Below are 18,893 nucleotides of genomic sequence, written 5' to 3' on the forward strand. Positions count from 1 at the left end.
GTTTGTTTTATTACCATATTATTGGAATGTAGTGTGGTGTAGTGGTTAATGCGTTGAACTTCAAGCCCTGAGTTTGTGGGTTCAAGTCACACTACTGACACAACGTGACCCTGAGCAATTCATTTCACATGCCTGTGCTTCAATTGGGAAAAACAAAAGAAATGTATCCAATTGTATCTTGGATGTTCTAAGTTGCCTTGGATAAAGGCATCAGGTAAATAATAAGTAATGATAATAATATTATTAGGTCACTGGAGCTGCTTGCTTTTGATAATGCTATACACAATTGTCCATGAGTAAAACATGCCTGCATTTGATCAGTTCCTGCTTTTCTTAGTGATTTGGCTATTGCAAAACACAGTTTAGAGGAAAGTGTATTCTTTTTGAATTGAAATCTGTAATAAGTGCAAAGAACATGAAATTTAAGTATATATTGTTATTATTAGATGTTTACAGTTTTCATTTGTTTGCATCATTCACTCATAAGCAGTATTTTTTTTTGTGTTTTTCATAAGATGTATGTAGTCCACCGATGTAAACGTATATGGAAAGCAGTGCTTGAAATGGATATGTGTAAAGGTCAGAACTCTGTGTGTTACACTGATATTTAATCATAATCAAGATGAGAGCCAATACACATCTGAGAGTACTGTGATCAACAGCAAAACAGCACTTGCTAGCTATTGAGCTTTGCTGAACTTCTCTTTCCATATTACAATGTGGTCACATTTCTTTTCTTCTTGTCCAGGACATCACACCATATTCAGTTGTCCATCCAACTTTTGGTTAGTGCTGCTACTTGCGTGGCCTGTCAGTATGGCCTGTGTCAATGTGGCCTGTGTCCATCGTTTGTATTAAGCACACTCTCAGTGCAGCATGAAGAATGTAAATATTAACAAATATAGACAAATAACAAAATGTATTGACAAATAAGGGAAGGGGAATATTTGCTCATAGTATCATCTCTTCTTTCTCCCACAGCCCTAAGAAACCACCTAATGAGGGCAACTGATTCTGCCCAGCCACTATAAAGCTGAGGTGCCCCCAGTGGGGTACGTTTCAATCAGGAGAGAGCAGCCCATGGAACAGAGTTTCCATCCAAAAACCGACAGAGCATTGAACCTTCCTGAGCGTTGACTTATTTGTATCATTGAGTGCCTGTTTATTTTGAGACTCTGCATTTAATAAAAAGGAGCAATCCAGTTGGTGCTCCAACAATGTGGACATTGTGTTCCCTGGTTGGACAATATGTATGTCTATTTATGTATGTATGTATGTATATATACACTAGAGGGGCAAGCCCCCCTGGCGCCTTCAGCGCCCAACCCCCAGTTGCGGCCAGTCTACTGCTCGCATTGTGAAGAGGGGGGCTGAACGCACCTCAAGGAGATGCGGCCGCTCCTCCGAAACCCCCTCTTAAATGAGAAACAAATACAGTTTTTTTTTAACCTCCTCTTTGCTCGATCAGCTGCTGGCTTGCTGCTGTCATGCTGCATGATCTGCATCTCACGTGGCACGTCGAACATTTAAAAGCCAGTACAACAGCTGTCCAACTCTGTCTTTAATTTACAGCCCCAGGCGTGGTTAAATCTGTTGGCACTCTTGGTTAAGTCCCTCCTCGCGGGACGTGAGTTCTTGATATTTTTTAGTTTATAATTTAAAAATGGAATAAGATTCTGAAAATCTAACAACATCACATTAAAGTTCTATAAATTCTGAAAAGAATGATACCAAACATATATATATATAGGTTTTAAAATTAAAACATGACATAAAAACATCACATAAAATAGTTGCACAAAATCGTTGCACTTTTAGGCTTAGCATTTTATATGTAGAGTAGATGTGTGTGTGTGTGTGTGAGTGTTCAATATATTAATTATCTATTATCATAGTTACCATATCAAATGTCACAGAGAAAACAATTTATTGATTGGTTTATTTTATTTAAGCAAGTTAAATTAGTTGTTGAACAAAATCAATAGTACAGTACACCCCCAAAATTCGTGGAGGTTACGTTCCTAGAGCACCCGCGAATTGTGAAAAACTGCAAATTTTGGATGTGGTTAAATAAATGCCTATTTTTATAGTTTAAACCGTAATTATGCCCCCTAAACACTTTAATTTAATTTCAAACTCAGCTTAATACATTACCTAAAAAAAAGAATGTAAAGGTAAACCTGTATACTGTACTGCTATGTCTCCCGCAGTGCTAGAGCGTAAAATACCAATGTTACCACTATATGTACTGTAGTTCATGCAAGCGCGTTTTCATTGCCAGAAGCCTTAGACGGTGCAGGGCGTTTCTTGGGGCTTTAACCCTTAAACTACCACATACTTGGGGGTTAATGCATCCCTGGACGCCAAATACTTTTTTGCTGCACTTTAAGTAAACGTCACAATTCACAAAGAAAAAGTGAAATTTTAATGGAACACTTTTTTCATGCAAAGAGCATCACAATTACTGCAACACTGATCATTTTACACGCTGATAATGAACTGTAAAAATTATTTAAAAACGTTGGGAACAATATGTACAAGGTGCAACTGACGCCATGGATGAAATCACCGAGCCAACTGCGCTTGAACCGGCAGCACGCAAGCACACAGAGGTAAGCGCTGATGCTGGCAGGCTATAGTGCAGCGGCTCAATCCCAGAAATAATGAGGCTGCAGGGTGTCACGCTTGGGTCACAGAATCACAGGAGATTGTAGAGACAGGAACTTTATTCAAACACTTCAAACAAACTTGTGTCTTTCAGAAGTAAAACGAGCTCAGTATGCAGTTAGTTATCGATTAAAAGAATAGGCAAACATCATAAGGGAGCACAATGGGAGCGGGACCCACCACATGAGCAGAGGATGTCTGGGGGAGGAGAGAGAAACAAAGCAATCAGCCAAAAAGGACAGGTGTTGTTCAGGCTTTTAAGTATGCGTAGTGTCGCGCGAGGAGCATATCACGCGACAGAGCAGCCGCAAGTAAGCCCAGCAAGTAAGGGAGCAATGTGAAGGTAGTCTATCAGCGTTTTTTAAGAGGGGTTTTTTTTGAAGAACACTCAGCTGGGGATGCATCACAGTCAATCAGCAGCAAGGAGAAATGAATAACGCTGTAGCGGTCCGGTGCCACTAAGATTCACACCATCGAGAAGATGGCGATTTATTTATTTTTATGGTGGAGATTCCAGGGACACACCCAGCCTTGGCCGGACCCGCACGCACTCGCAAACAGAGACAGAAACAAAACAAACTGGTAATCAAACAGCAAATAAAGAATGTAATGAAAACAAATGAAATAAATGAAAACAACAATACCACCCCTGTTCCCCTTACGACGATTACACATTAAATACAACAAAGCACAAACAAAACACACAGAGTAAATCATGAAAAACATTTATGAAAAACGGCAACAGATGAAATGTAATGATGAAAATAGATAGTCCAGAGATCCGCACGTTGAATGGGAATGTAAAGATAGTCCTACCGCTAGTTCCTGAAATGGTGAAGATGGGTGGACGGGTTCAGGAGCGCTCCATTCTTTGCAGGATGGCCTTGAATCCACTTACAGTCCTCATGTACACAGGCAGATGGCAGACAATCCAGATGCACGAAACGATCCAGGACAAAACGAATAAGTACAGGTAACCCAACAGAAGGCAGGCAGACAGGAACTTGTAACACAAATTACAAAAACTTTTTTTTTTGTTTTTGGTTACAGGCCCTTTTTGTGAAAGCTGCGCTGACATACTTTGACCCCAACAGCCACAGCACCCTCAGCAGAAGACCAATCAGAGCCACTGCAGGGACTGCTGGGAGTTGCGGTTTCAAATTCTATCGGCTACTTTCACCATCCCAATCTGTGTTTTCCAGTACAGTTGCTTCCTGGTCTCTCTACAGTGCAGTATTGCCACGATAAAAGCCATAAAAATTGCGGAGGATATTTGCGCTTTCCACTAACAATTATTAGATAGGTTCTAAGGAAAAATCCATGAATGACTGAGTCCGCGAACTCTGAACCTGCGACTTTGCAGGGGTCTACGGTATTCTAAAAAGAAGTCAACACTACTCGATTTTAAACAACAATGAGAAGGTACAAAGTTTCTTCTGAAATAGGCCCGGTACTTTTGTCAGCTATTCCTCTTTTTTATCACCTTTTATTCAGGATGTTGTAAGAAAGGTAAAGTTTATTGAGTCATCCTATTTTGTATCTGCATACCAGGATTTGGTTCCTGGACTGTCTGCAAAGTGACGAGATGACATAGTAATAGTCCCAAAGATCTGGTGCAGCCCTGTTGCTTCTGTGCTTTTTTTGCTCATTATTTTGAATCAGTATTTGAATCAATCAAACTGTTTCATGTTTTTTTCAATAAAAATCTTTGGTGGTATGGGGAGAGGCTTACAATCTAACTGTATTGCTTTTCACAGATGCATTTCATTTTCTACATTTGTGATTGAAATGATTTAGTTAACAGTGGACCTGGAACCATTCTGGTGAAAATAAAATGTTAATGAAGAATTGTTGCCTCTGTGCTATAGTCTATAGAGACAAAGAATTTCACATTAAGCCGAAGCATGTCACAACCAGGAATCTGCACTGCACAGCTTTCATGCTTTATCTTAAGTCACAGAAGAGGAAGAATATTGTACGCAGGGTACTTGTATCATTGAATTGAGAAGTCTGCCCCAAGTGATGTCCACCACTGATCAATTGACTAACTGCACTGCGGCTTACAGATGGGTTCACAGTAAATACAAAAACGCAGTTGCCAACTAAAATTTTGCAAGTCATAATAATCCGGTTTTCTCTATGCCAGTAACAGAGTTCTTAACTGGACAAATATTCATTATCTATAGTTATAAATATAATTTAATTTAATTATATTTAAAATAAAGTTCTATCCAGGAGTCCCATTAACATTTAGTCAAGTATTCCAGTTCCTTGACAGAGGAGTCTTTTGAAGAAATTTAATTCCTTCAGGACTTGGTAAATTCCTCTCCTGTCCTAAAACCTTCTTATGGAGATGTGGCAAGGTTGATGAGTAGTCCTCTGACTTTTGAGATACGCACATATAGCTTCCCAAGACTTGTTTCAGGGTTCAGTTCAAACTTGTTCTGAAAGACCTGAAGATGCTAAGCTGTGCTGTGTCCTGGTGGTGGCAACTGCTTCAGCCTCCAGAAACTCAGATGTCATAAAGCAATCAGAAAATGAGACAAAATTGACTTTGTCTCACATATCCACAGCCTCACATCCCTCTTTTATGGAGAGCAGAGTGAGAAAGAGAAGTCACCTTCTGAGTCAAGTCCATCAGAGGCAGAAAATAAAGACTTGGTAAGTAAAAACGAGTTGTCATTTTGCAGAGTCCATCTCTTAAAAATGAAAATACGAAGGAGGTATTTAAAGGAAATTATCAATGCTATAATCAAACTTGACCATGTTCTCACGGAGTGTAAGTAAGCAAATGGTCAAAAGCCTCAAAAAGAAAATAAATCCTGATGCACCAAGAACACCATTTGAAATAAGCCTAAAAGTATACCTCCAAAGCATAAAAAGACAAACATACTTTCAATAGGCAGTGAACTGCAAGAGGGCCACCATGGTGCTGCCTATACTTGGATCAGCACTCTAGTGAGTTTCCCTGATCCATAATCAAAGTGTTTCAGGTTCTTTATGGGTTTTCTCAGCACTTCCTATCCTTTGAATTTTTGCAGCGCTACGTTAGGTGTCCTTTGGTGACTTTTGTTAAGACCCTTCATCATGAATGTTCTAGGTTTACAGAGAATGTCATACCTTGAGATCATGTGGTGATATACTGGTTAGCAGCTCTAACTCCATTAATTCCCAAGCAGCCCTAGTGTTTTCTTCAGTTGTTACAGAAAAAGGCTGATGTCATGGGGGCCCATAAAAGCAGGCAGGGCAGACCTATTAAAACTCATGGTAATAAAGGCATATTACATGTGGCTTTAGGTGGCACACAGCTATTCGCCAGACAGATGTGATAATTTCTTGGTGCTCTCATTTATTGTCTCATGAAATTTCCTGTCACTGAAATTTAATTTCTATCTCCTATTTGCAGGGTTTCTGCTCATGGCTGACGTCCATCTATCACATGAAGTAAGTCGGGTGGTGGTGCTCAGGCTTGCAGCCAATCCACAAGGTCAAAAGATTCAGTCAGGAGGCGAGCATTGTGTGATGATATTATAGTCAGCATTGTTGAATTACTGATTCCTGTATCTGGTCTCCAAAGTCTGACTCATTTTTACTTCACCTAGCTTACTGGTAAAGGTTCAATTAGTTAGGAGCGGATACTGCTGAAGGGTTTTGTGTCAATGTCTGGAGGACAAATGTAAGATAGTTAGGATTAGATGTTGTCAGAAAATGTTGCTACTTACAATTGAAATCTTTTGGAGGGACACTTGTTTTATGAAATAACTTGTTTTGTCTGTACTTGGCCATGCCTTCTGTCCTTAATAATTTCTCTCTCTGGTTACATTATAGAGATGAAGAGATTCAAAGCAAGTGTGGGATTGATGCCATCATCTACCTCTCTTTCCAGAGGCACATCCTGGTCCTAATGGTTATTGTGTGTGTGCTCTCCATTGCTATTGTCCTGCCCGTCAATTTCTCTGGGAACCTTCTGGGTAAGATGATATAATGGGAGGCATTATTATCTACCCCATAAGTCAACAAATAGGGATATTTAGGGAAGGATGATAGACATGGCACCCAAAATCTTTGCCCATTTATCTCCAGCTAAGCAGGTTGCTCCAGAATGTTTCTCAAAAATCTGGCTGAAACATTCTGTTCCTGAAATCACAGATTACTAAATGAAATCCATGCCATTGGGTCACATGTTTAGGATGAGGATGCCCCCAATGAGTAGTACTGTTTAAGATGACTATGCCCCATAACACCCAAAAAATGATTAATAAAGACATCAAAACTCTACATTAAAGGACAGTAGAAATTGAGGCATAATTTTTTCCAGTATTGATGATAACCAATCCACCCAGGCAGGAGCTATAGAACTATAAACACGGGTCAAGAATATTATTTGGTTCAGTTGAATAAGTTACTTGCTTTTCATTCTAGAGATCATTAGGGTTTGGCAAAAGCACTGGATTAGAATCTCACTTACAGCATAGTAAAGGGGACAGGCGGACAGTTTCTTTGTGTGTTTGGTCTCCTCTGAAACAAAGTTGTAAATATTTCCAACTACTAGAGCGAAAGGAATGCTTCTTTAGCTCAGGTGGAAGATGTACTTGTATTTCCTTCACCAGTGCTCCCAACGTGCAGCTTCTTAGATAGGAACTAAACCCAGAATATCTGGTGTCGTTCTACTTAGCTCATCATGGATAAAAAGCAAGTAATATGTCCAGCTCAAAGAATTGCCACTACTACTTATGATAGTGTCTTGGAGGAGACAGACCGCATCCTTACATTTTTTGTAATTACTAGTTGAGAATTTAACAATGTATTTAGACATTTGGGTGCTATTGTAATGGGAAATCTTTATGTGTTACTCATCTGAAAATTCTTTTTGACTCAGAAGCTGTTGCCCTGCCTCTCCTTCACATGGGTGACTCAGGATTATTAACTTTAGGGATTCAGCTGTGTGGAAAATGAGCTCACTTCTTTCCCTCCCTTTAGGCCAGCAGTCTTTGGGTGTCTCTTCCTGGCAGGTTCCAGTTGTATTTCTCTGACATTTTGACATCTGCACATCAGCATTAACAAGGTTGCTTATTCCTTTGTTATTGCAGGGGACAGTCCTCAACATTTTGGGAGAACAACAATAGCAAATGTTCCAGCACAGTAAGTCAGACAGTAATTAGGGTGATACTTATTAGTTTGTCCACTGCATGATGACACTTCAATTGTTTTGGTATTTCATACCTTATCTTTTTAAAAATTATCTTAAAATGTATCAGGGTTCTGATTTCATTTACATTGCTTTACCAGATAAGCAGTACACACTTAAAATTTTTATAGCTATGAATTCAGTTGAAGATATTAAAATATTTCTTGCAAACCAGATTAATTTACGTATATGAAATGTGTTTTGAAAAGTAAAAAAATGCTCTTGTAATTAATTATTCATATTATCTTTGCAGGTGTGCTTAGAAAGTGTTATTGTATGTCCTCTCTCATCAAGCCCATTATACTCACGCATACAGTATGATGACATTTTTGCCTCTTGTTTTAATTATCTGTGTAAGGTCATCTATATAAGACTTAAAATGGCACTTACATTAGCTGGCATTTTCATCCAAAGTGAGTTATACTTCACTAGTGCAATATACAATCATCTCCATGTATTTAGAGGGATTATCAAGAGCAGGTAAAGCTTTTTAGACTTGTCATTCTTCATTTTAAAAAAAACTTTACCTTTAGTTTACATTTTGTTTTTCTTTAGAGCCTGAAATATATGGGTAAGTGGGTAGGGCACAGGTGCTGAAGATGCACAAAAGCCACACATTTCCAAATAAACAAAACATTTCATGTTCAAACAAATATATTATTAGTTTCATTAAGTAAGTAGGCATAAATACATTTGACAGTACAGAATGATTCAGAGTAAGAAACTGTAAGATGGTAAAAACTCTGTATCTTCTTATGAAATATGTGCCAGGCAAAACCAATAAAAGAATAAGAAATGCAAACAAATTATATATTTTCAACCAGTAAGCTCAAATTAATTTATAAGAATTAAAAGGAAATGGCAAAATAAAAATGAATTAACTGAAGAATGGGCAAAACAATCAAAACATCACACATACACACACATAGTATTTAAATATCCATCCATCCATCCATCAACCCGCTGAATCCGAACACAGGGTACAAGGCAGAAACCAATCCCGGGCAGGGTGCCAACCCGCCACAGGACACACACAAACACACCCACACTAGGGCCAATTTAGAATCGCCAGTCCACCTAACCAGCATGTCTTTGGAATGTTTGAGGAAACTGGAGCGCCCGGAGGAAACCCACGCAGACACGGGGAGAACATGCAAACTCCACGCAGGAAGGTCCCCAGGTCATCACAACGTGAGCAGCGTTATATGTCCTGCAAGAAAGAGATTTTACCACGCCCGGGGCCAGAAATAAAGGACAATTATTGTTTTTTACAGTGTCACAAGAGACGAGGCAGTGAGCCATCATTTAAAACAAGTCCACAGACATCTAACCTAGCAGTTGTTGGATTGCTTTTGGCAGACACGCATCATGTGCTCCCAGCTCTTAAAACAACGACATGCGACAAGCAGAACAGGCAGTTTGCCAGCAGCAGAAAGACAGCAGATGATCCGACGGCATATCTTTAGCGTATGCTCAGCTGCGCCCCCCCCCTTCACAATGCAAGCAGCGTTATACGTCTTGCGAGAAAGAGATGTAACCACACACGGGGCCGGAAATAAAGGACAAGTATTGTTTTTACAAAAGCTTTTAAAGTAAAAGTGAAAATAATGCATATGTAACAATTCCCATGAAAATAACAATCTCTTTACATTATGTATCCGGTAAACCAAACACGGGGGTGAGCAAGTGAAGTGAGCAGGGGGCAGAGCCCCCTAGTTTAAAAAAAATATCATGTTTCTTGCAGTCTAAAATGGGTTTTACTGGGCATTAGTGCAAATGTGAAAAAAGCCTTAAATCCTGCTGAAAACATCCACTTTAAGCAACAAAGGTTTCAGTTTCATGAAACATACCTTCTATATTTCTGAGGTATGTTTATGACAGCAAAATGTAATTGGAAATAATACATTTTATCAGCATCATTGCAGTTTTTATGTAAATAAAGAAGTATAAAAGCTCACAACCATGCATGAATTTGAAGCTGTGAAAAAAACAGCTGAACATTATTAACAATGGAAATGTGGTATAGTTTTGATGTACAGAGGCATGGTAGCACTGCTACTTTACAGATTTATCACCCAGATTTGAATCTTTTGTCTAGTTGTCATGTTTGTGAACTTTTCACATTGGTCCTGTTGGTTTCTTCCCAATCATTTGCGATACTAATAATGAGAAAAATCTCAACCCTAAGGTAGACCTCAACAAGCACAAAGCCCATCATAAAAAAGGCTACTAAAATAATTTCATTGATGCACTGTCAGCTTAATATTTACCTAGCAAAACATTTACCATAGGTAAAGTAAAACTGCAAAAGGCTGATATGTGGTATTGCTAAGTTATAATACACATAAACAAAATCACATGTTAAAACCACCAAAGTCACCATTAGAGTTGGCGAGTATAGCAACTGAATCTCTGCAGTAGTCATTTAATCAAAATGATAGTGTATTGCTGCCAAGGAAAACTGTCACTTTTTACATTTTTGCCAAACACCTATTTCATTCAGTTCATTTTTATTATAAAAACACATGCATTAAAAGTTGCATAAATAATACACAAATATGCTTTTTAAGAAATTGTGTTGGGAGCAAACAAGTGTAAATATGGGGTCCTGGTCATGCCCTAAATACTCAAACTACTTTCAGCAGAAACAGCATTTGTGGCACAAACAAAATGAGCTACAGGAATGTTTACCCCAGAGGTTGAAAGGTTGGAACACAGGGAGACCAACAGTGAGGTGAACATCTTTTAAAATGGTGGACATTTACATTTTTTCTTCTTAAAATGACATGATATTCTTTTTTACAGTATGCATGCAATGTCATGACACATAGGAACATCCTTCACTTAACAATTGACATTTTAAGTAAATTTTAGAGCTTTTTTTTCCACTTTTATACTAATGTCCATAAACCCTATTTTAAACCAAATGGGCAGACACTGTATTATTTAAATTTATAAAAAAAAAAATAGCTTGAGAACAAAATTTCCTGGGCAAAGTTAATTTATGCTGTGATTATGAAAAAATAACTTCCAACTTGAAAAATTCTAAAGTATTCCCATAACAACATACAGTCTGGTCCAACCTTCGATGGAGATCCAGTCCATCACTGGGCATGTTCACTCAGCATATTTGCTTGCAAGGGCTTCATTTTTTATAGTTCTTGACTACTGTCCTGGGGCCTCATGTATAAATGGTGCGTTCATACAAAAATGTTCCATAAGCTCATTTCCATGCTCAAATCACGATGTATAAAACCTAAACTTGGTGTAAAGCCACGCACATTTTCATGGTAGCTAAATGCTTGGCGTACGCAAGTTCTCCGCTCGGTTTTGCAAACTGGCGGCACATGAGGAGTTGGTGCAGGACAGCAGGCGCATGCACGTGCGTTACTTTCACACTGACCGAGATTTATGTAGCGGAAGAACGTGGAAGTTGGCGTTTGCACAGATTTATGCATCTGGATTTTTTTGTGTGTACGAACATTTCTGCTTTTGTCCGTACACCATGTTATTGTGTGAATTCTACATACGACGTTATGCATGAGGCTCCTGGCTTGACATATAAACATATTTAATATATTTTTAAGCTTTTCCTCTCTGCCCCATACCTTCTATTGAAAAGCACCAGATCAGGCAAGATATTTTTTGGAATTTCTAGAAAGTCCATAACTTTAGCACACAATTTTGCGAGGCAAATGCATATACAATATACCATGTTTATGAAGAAGTAACTATGACTTGAAAAATACAAAACTGCTAAACTCATCCTTTAAAGTTTGAGTCTGTGGGATGTGGGAGGAAAACTAGGCTACTCTAAGCATGGAGAGAACACGTGTCCCCATTTCACAGCTGCAATTCTGCATGTCCAACATGAAACTTGGCCTGAATAGAAAATCTGATTGAAAGAAATAAAAACAGTTTTATAATGTAACTCAGCTAATATAAAATGGGAGACAAGGCCCACTTTGAGAATATTAATTGCAGTGGTTTGTTATTTCAGTGGAGTCTTACTGTAAATTCATCTTAATATTTTTTATTCAGATAATGCTTAAAGAATGTTACTGTGCTTATTTAATTGTCATCTATTTGTTAAAAAAGAAGTGCAGGATTCTTTCTTCTAAAGCATAACTTTAGCCATGTCTTCTGATCATCTTTTTTCTTTAAATTTCTCTGTTAGTAAGAATGGGGAGCTATAAAATGACAGGATCAAAACCACAGTGACTCAGCTGCCATCATAATTTCAAACTAATATTTATTGAAATGGCTCTTGCTTTAATACTTAGTTCAGGGTATTATTTTAGTAACAACTTTATTTTCCCACATAGCATCAGATGTAATTCATTTTTATCCTTTTAAGAGTCCAGACTGTCTATCCTCTTTCAACTTTTTAGAAAAAACTGTGCATTTTAAAGGAGTTTTGGCTTCACATTGTTTGCATGGCACTTCATCCCTGTCAAGACTGAACCTTATGTTAAATAAAGGTGATGCTGCAGTCTTGACTACACTGTTTTAGCTTTGAAAAGGTGCCAATAAAATGATTGATTTTTATTTTCATCACAGATTAATGTGCAAGGGGCTGAAGTTTGTTGTGGCAGCAATGGACACAAGAAAGGAGACCGCCTTATATAGGGTGCCAGTGATTTACAGCCACACCTAATCACTTAATGACAGGCCAGTTTACAGTTGTCAGTCTGTCTAACATGTATGGCTTTGTGATATGGAAGGAAAGAAGTACAAACTCCATGGGCGAGTATTTGAACTTGGTCCCATGGAAATGGGATGCACCGGTTCTAACCACTGTGCCAACACTGCACCCAACTGACAATGTTAAATATTTATATAAAGGCCACCTTTTGTATGGCCCAGTATTCCTCATATAGCAAAACTTGATAATCCAGTATATCAAAGAGTATGAGGCAAATGGTGCTGGACTGTCGATATTTTTATCCATGTGTCCAGGTCCAGGTCCACGTCCTGCTTAATCAAATTTAGGATAACAGAGCACTTGAGCCTTTCCTAACAGTAACCAGCAAAGATCAGGTAACAGTGCCACACTTAATTAAAGCTTTCCCATCTTACAATGCAGCCGGATCTTTGCAAGATCATGAATTAAATCTAGGATAACCAGCATTTACTTAAGCGTGTTATAGTAACAAAAAAAAAAAAACTTAACCACTGCAATTTTAAAATCTGAAAAATGGCTCCTGCATTATCTTCTAATTGTATTTGCTGTGTCCTGCCAGCTTTAAAGCAGCTCCTGTTGTTGATTATATTTATAATGCAGCCATAATTTAAATACAAAAGATTGCATCTTAAAACAGCATCTATTAGTGGACAGATGTTAGCTGTAGATGTAATTTGCGTCTAATGTTGCCAGGACAGGCTTCAGCACCCTCAGTCCTGATTTTGATGAAAGAGGTTGATGTTATGTTATGTTACATTACATTATGTTACGTTGCGTTATGTTTAGTGCTCTCATTTTTAATGTGGCTGTAATATGCATGCAGCACCTCTTAGTAACAAAGTTTCCAAAGCATTGTACTGCTTTTGCTTTGGCCACAATATCTGTTTAGCTAATTTTAAGAAAAGCACTTGTTCTGGTACGAGCACAGTGTCACCCAATTGTTTTTTCTTTTTTGTTGTACTCCCAGGGACAATTTACTCTGGTTACACAGTATTTTTGCACTGTTGTATTTCATCATCACTATTCTCTGCATGGCTCATCACTCTGTCCAGCTCGAGTACAAAGAAGATGAGAAGGTGAGCACAATTTTTAGTTGAGAAGTTGCAACAATGGAATGCTTTATCATACTGAATGTTTGCAACTGTACCACATTCTCATGAGAGAATCTGAGTAAACTTCAATCTCTGTTCTTCTTCAGTGCGACTTCTGGATTTGTTGAGGTAGAATGTCATCAAACTTTTGGCTATCCCTAGTTACCTGCTTTAAATTCATTTTGTAATTTTCATTAACTTACCAAAATCTCCATTGGAAAATGATTCCTAAAAAGCCGGTGAGCAGAATGATTTTTAAATTGCTTGTCCCACTTTGTACAAGTTTCTCTTCATTCTAATAAAATTAAATATCAAAATATTAGCCTGTCACCACTGTATCATTTCTGTACCCTGTCATTACCAGAGTGTCTCTGAAAGGGCATTGTATTCATTTGTTCATCAAAAAAAGTGAGTGATGGATAAATGACATCAAAATAAACAGAACTAAAATTAAGTCAATCTGCCCAATGGGCCTAAGAAATCATTATTTTTTCCTAGCTGTTTGGTGGAATGGTTTTCCCACTTTCTTCTCCACAAAACTAGCAACACTACCTCCCTGACAATTGATCACTTACCTTCTCCTAAGTCTAGACTGAATTAAAGCAGACTGATCATGGCCATTTTAATCTCAATTTGGTGTTTTGTCCCAGAATCAGAATTGTGTCCATATTTATCAAGCATCTCAGAGTTGGAAAACGGTCCTAACTGTCTCAAAATTCTCAGCGTGGTGTAAATTTGGTCCTACTCTTAGGAGTAGGAGTAGAAACATTTTATACAATTCCCCGATTTAAGAAACTACTCCTAACTTCCCCAGGATTTAGGAGAGCTCATAAGTAGTCTTAACTTTACCAGGATTTAGGAGAGCTCATAAGTAGTCTAAACTTCACAAAGATTTAGGAGAACTCATAAGTAGTCTTAACTTCACCAGGACTTACCCAAAGATTGCAGTCAGACAGAGACTGGCAAACATATCCCAGGAAAGATGAATTGTTTGGAAACGCTGGGCAACAATGAACTCATTAAAAATAATTGATCTGATAGAGAAAGAATAATGCTTGTAACAAACCTTGTAAGTTACATGATCAATTCATCTACACAGAGAAGCCGTGCTCTGTCAGCCATAATGAAAGTATTGATAGCATTACTTTTTTGGCTACAAGGAAAAAGTAGCTTTGCAATACCGATAATTTGGTTATGTCACAATCAACCATTTCTTAACTTTTGCACCAAACTTTGAACACCATTACAAATTTATACATTTCCCAACGACTCTATGAAAGTGAATATTAAAGAACTATTCATGCAAATTGGTATGTACATAAAGATGATTGCCCCAAGTGTGGATGAGCACACATATGTGAACCACAAGCAATATCACAGTATTAGCACACCAGTAGTCATGGATTCAAACTGTATTAGTAGGCAGAATCTTACCCTGAAGATATATGGGGCTAGATGGATGATTGAGAGCAAAATGTCACCCAGGTACACTGAGCTTTGCATTCCATGAACCCCTGGGGCTTTCATGTTACATTTTTAAAGCACAGGAAGATTCAAAAAGGTGGGTGATAGATAAGAGGTAATCACAGAGTGGGACACAGCACATGACTCTGGAAGACAATTGGGAACACATGAAGAGTGAACGTGACTTATAGCCATAGTTATTCAGTAGCAGTTACTTTATGAGGCGCTTCCCATGCCCATAACAGCATGAAAGTGATTTTTCTAAAAATACAAGTGTGACTTGTTCATTGCTACATTAATGTTTTTGTTATCAGGCTTTACTCTCACTCTCATGCATCTTGGTTTTTCCATTTTGGTTCTCATACTACGTATCCTACCTTATTGTGTTTTCCCTCTTGTTCTTCTTCTTCTTCTACTACTTTGAATATTATTATTGTTATCTTTGTGGTGAAGCCTTATCATTAGTATCAGAAAAACTACAAAATGTCATCAAAAGTGGTGATTTACAGCAAGGGGTGCCATAAAATCAGACATGGCTTCCTACTCCTCGCTAGGACTGCAAATAGGACACTTCGTAACTATTTTTCATGTCCTACTCTGAGGTAGGACAAATTCATATCCTAGTTCGGCTTTTACTGCAATTCATAGGAGTAATTCTTAGATGCTGGATTAATACAGGCCCTGGTCACATTAAACATTATGCCTACCCAATCACAATGTCCCCAAAGCAGATGCGGGTACCCCTGAGCCCTGGAATCCCCATAAATGCCTAAATGCTCTAAGCTGTTCCTATACTGTTCTGTTTTGAGAGTGCCAGCTACTATTTGGTAGTTTGGGAAATACAGATTTGTCTCATTGTAGGCAAACAGTACTTTGCACCCAAAGCTCCTGGGGGCACATTATAAAATGTGATACACATAGGAGAGAACATGAGAATCTGAAGTGCACACACCTTACAACGCTCCACAGGTCTGGTGGGTTGGCTTGTTCTCTGTTTCTGTCTCTCATAGGAGGGCTTTTTCTCCTCTCCCTTCAAGATGGAATCCCTTCTCTACCTGTCACTCCTTTGTACTACCTATTTTAAGTAACATCTGGAGTATTTAAGTGTAATAAATACATAGATAATTAAACATATTGATTATGGGCACTGAACACCATTTATACCAATTTTATTTTTCAATTGCATATTTAGGTGGCTAGAACTCTAATGATCACCTCCATTCCAAAAGAAATTTCAGATCCTGGACTCATCACAAAACATTTTCAGTAAGTCTTTACTTTTTTTATACTCTGCTACTAATTCAAACGTGATATGCAAAGGTATTTGCACCTTTTAACAGTCAGCAAGAAGGTGACTTATTTTACAGCATGACTTTAAAATGTGAAAATAAGGCTTGCTTCCAGAATCAGAGACATCAATAACTGTAACAAATTTTTAAAGGTGATGAGGATAAAGAAATTATTATTCCTAAAAGAAATGTTTGGTCTTTTTTAATACTCAGTTCTGGTGTGCTACCATTTACTACAGAAATTTGCTTTGTTAAGTTAAGTTGTATTTAGTAATTTTATAATAATTCATGTCTTCCTGTATGCCTTATTCATAGCAGTAGAGTGTTGTACCGTGTTAGCCATAGATTGATACAGGAGAAAGTAGGGTGAAATGACACCTATTCTTGGCTAACTAAATAGATTACAAATGCAAGCTTTCGAGGCAGCTAAGGCCCCTTCACCTTGCCTGATGTAATCTATTTAGTTAGCCAATAAAAGGTGTCATTTCAGCCTACTTTCTCCTGTATGCCTTATTGGGATGGGTCAGATGTCTGCATGTAATGAGAAAAGGGAAAGCAAAAATCTGCTTGGCACAGTGCTAATAACTAATAATGAACCAAAAGTATAATGAATGTTTAATGTACTGCGTTATCATTGTTTCACTGAAAATGTATGTTAAAATACGTAGAGAAGATTCAGGTCTGTATTCTTGCTCTTCTGCCAGTCATTCCTCCTCCTCTGTCACTCATTTCATTTTATGCTGAAAAGCAGAATCTGTTCAATTTCCATCCATCCATCCATTTTCCAACCCGCTGAATCCGAACACAGGGTCACGGGGGTCAGCTGGAGCCAAACCCAGCCAACACAGGGCACAAGGCAGGGAACCAATCCCGGGCAGGGTGCCAACCCACCGCAGGACACACACAAACACACCCACACACCAAGCATACACTAGGGCCAATTTAGAATCGCCAATCCACCTAACCTGCATGTCTTTGGACTGTGGGAGGAAACCGGAGCGCCCGGAGGAAACCCACGCAGACACGGGGAGAACATGCAAACTCCATGCAGGGAGGACCCGGGAAGTGAACCCGGGTCCCCAGATCTCCCAACTGCGAGGCAGCAGCGCTACCCACTGCGCCACCGTGCCGCCCTATCTGTTCAATTTTCTATATGAAACATCAAATTTAGTTTTGAACATCATTGAGAATGTCAGCAGTTGCATGGATTGGACCAGACTTTGGTCTGCTCAGTTTTGTTCGACATGTTCCTTGTCATTCCATCACAGGGCAGACACACACAGTTACTAACTAACCTAATCCCCAAACCTTCACAATGTTGAAATGAAACAACAGGTCTTGGAGGAGAATGGAGAATGATCAGATTCCACAAAAAGCAGCCCCTGAACTGGTATTCTAACCAAGAACTCTGAAGTGGTGAAGAAGCAGGCAGCATTGGCTCCTGCTCTGTGTCCAGTACTGCTAGGATTGGCTTACACTTCCTGTAGTCCTGAATTGGATATCAATTCAATATTGGATTGCAATCAAACAAATGTAACCTAGACATTTTTCAAAGATATCATGTATTTTATGTGACTACATATGTGACTTAAACTGTAAACTCCTTAGAAATGTATGATTGCAAAGGAAATATAGGGGAGCTTATTGGTCTTTGTGCTCCTTTGTCCAACATTCCCTGCTTACTGTAAAGTAACAAATTGTGTGAAAGGCCGTTTTCCCTACTGGCAATTCAGTTTCAGTTTATTACCACTCGAAGTTGTAGTACAGCATTAATAGGTGGTGCACTGAAAATATGGAACTGGCATGTATGAAAGCATGCATGAAAAATGCAAGCAATGGCAGTAATTGTGAAATTAACTGTGAATGACTCAGTAAATAATCTACTCCTGAGCATCCATTATAATAATAGTAATAATAATTCTTTGGATTTATATAGAGCTTTTCTCACTACTCAAAGTGCTCAGCAATTGCAGGTTAAGGGCCTTGCTAAAGGGTGTTTCCTTAAGAGGCATTAGCTCTCTGGAAATGTGTTCTTTTCAATTGCGGCGTTTTAATTAACCTGAATTTAAATAATTATAAATTAAAAAGGTATTATCCCCACCCCTCATGCAATATAACGGTTACAAGATTACACAAGAAGCATAAAGGATAATTTAGCTCTTTACTGACGGTTTCACGCGGTATTACAGACAGGAAGCTTATGACAGACTCTCAAGCATGTGGGTGTCTTGACTTACGCAGTCTGCCATCTTTCGTCACCACGCTGAAAGGATTTTCACCAGCTTCAAAGTGTTGGCCGTAGGTCCATCCTTATATTTGGGTTGCTCCATGTGCAGGCTCCTTCTCTTGGATCCAAACAAGGACAGGAAAGGACTCAAACCCCACCTTCAAAAATACAGGAATAGCACAATGCCTACATACAGTTCTCATTCCCCCAACAACGATAATGTGCTGACAGAGGACCGAAATATACTAGTCTGTCTTTAGGCTGACTATTCAATTCTCCAGTT

General features: G+C 38.5%; 1 protein-coding gene across 4 annotated transcripts in view; it reads left to right on the forward strand.

The window, feature by feature from the left end:
• Nucleotides 1–18,893, forward strand: part of tmem63c (transmembrane protein 63C) — a 180,952-nt gene that overhangs the window by 132,308 nt on the left and 29,751 nt on the right. For all 4 annotated transcript variants that reach the window (XM_051920106.1, XM_051920109.1, XM_051920107.1 and 1 more), the window contains 6 exons: nt 5,241–5,328; nt 6,074–6,111; nt 6,496–6,638; nt 7,758–7,809; nt 13,507–13,615; nt 16,287–16,360. In XM_051920106.1, coding sequence (XP_051776066.1) covers nt 5,241–5,328; nt 6,074–6,111; nt 6,496–6,638; nt 7,758–7,809; nt 13,507–13,615; nt 16,287–16,360 — 504 coding nt within the window. The remainder of the gene's footprint in view (nt 1–5,240; nt 5,329–6,073; nt 6,112–6,495; nt 6,639–7,757; nt 7,810–13,506; nt 13,616–16,286; nt 16,361–18,893) is intronic.

Source organism: Erpetoichthys calabaricus, chromosome 16 (assembly GCF_900747795.2).
Source record: "Erpetoichthys calabaricus chromosome 16, fErpCal1.3, whole genome shotgun sequence".
Lineage (NCBI taxonomy): Eukaryota > Metazoa > Chordata > Cladistia > Polypteriformes > Polypteridae > Erpetoichthys > Erpetoichthys calabaricus.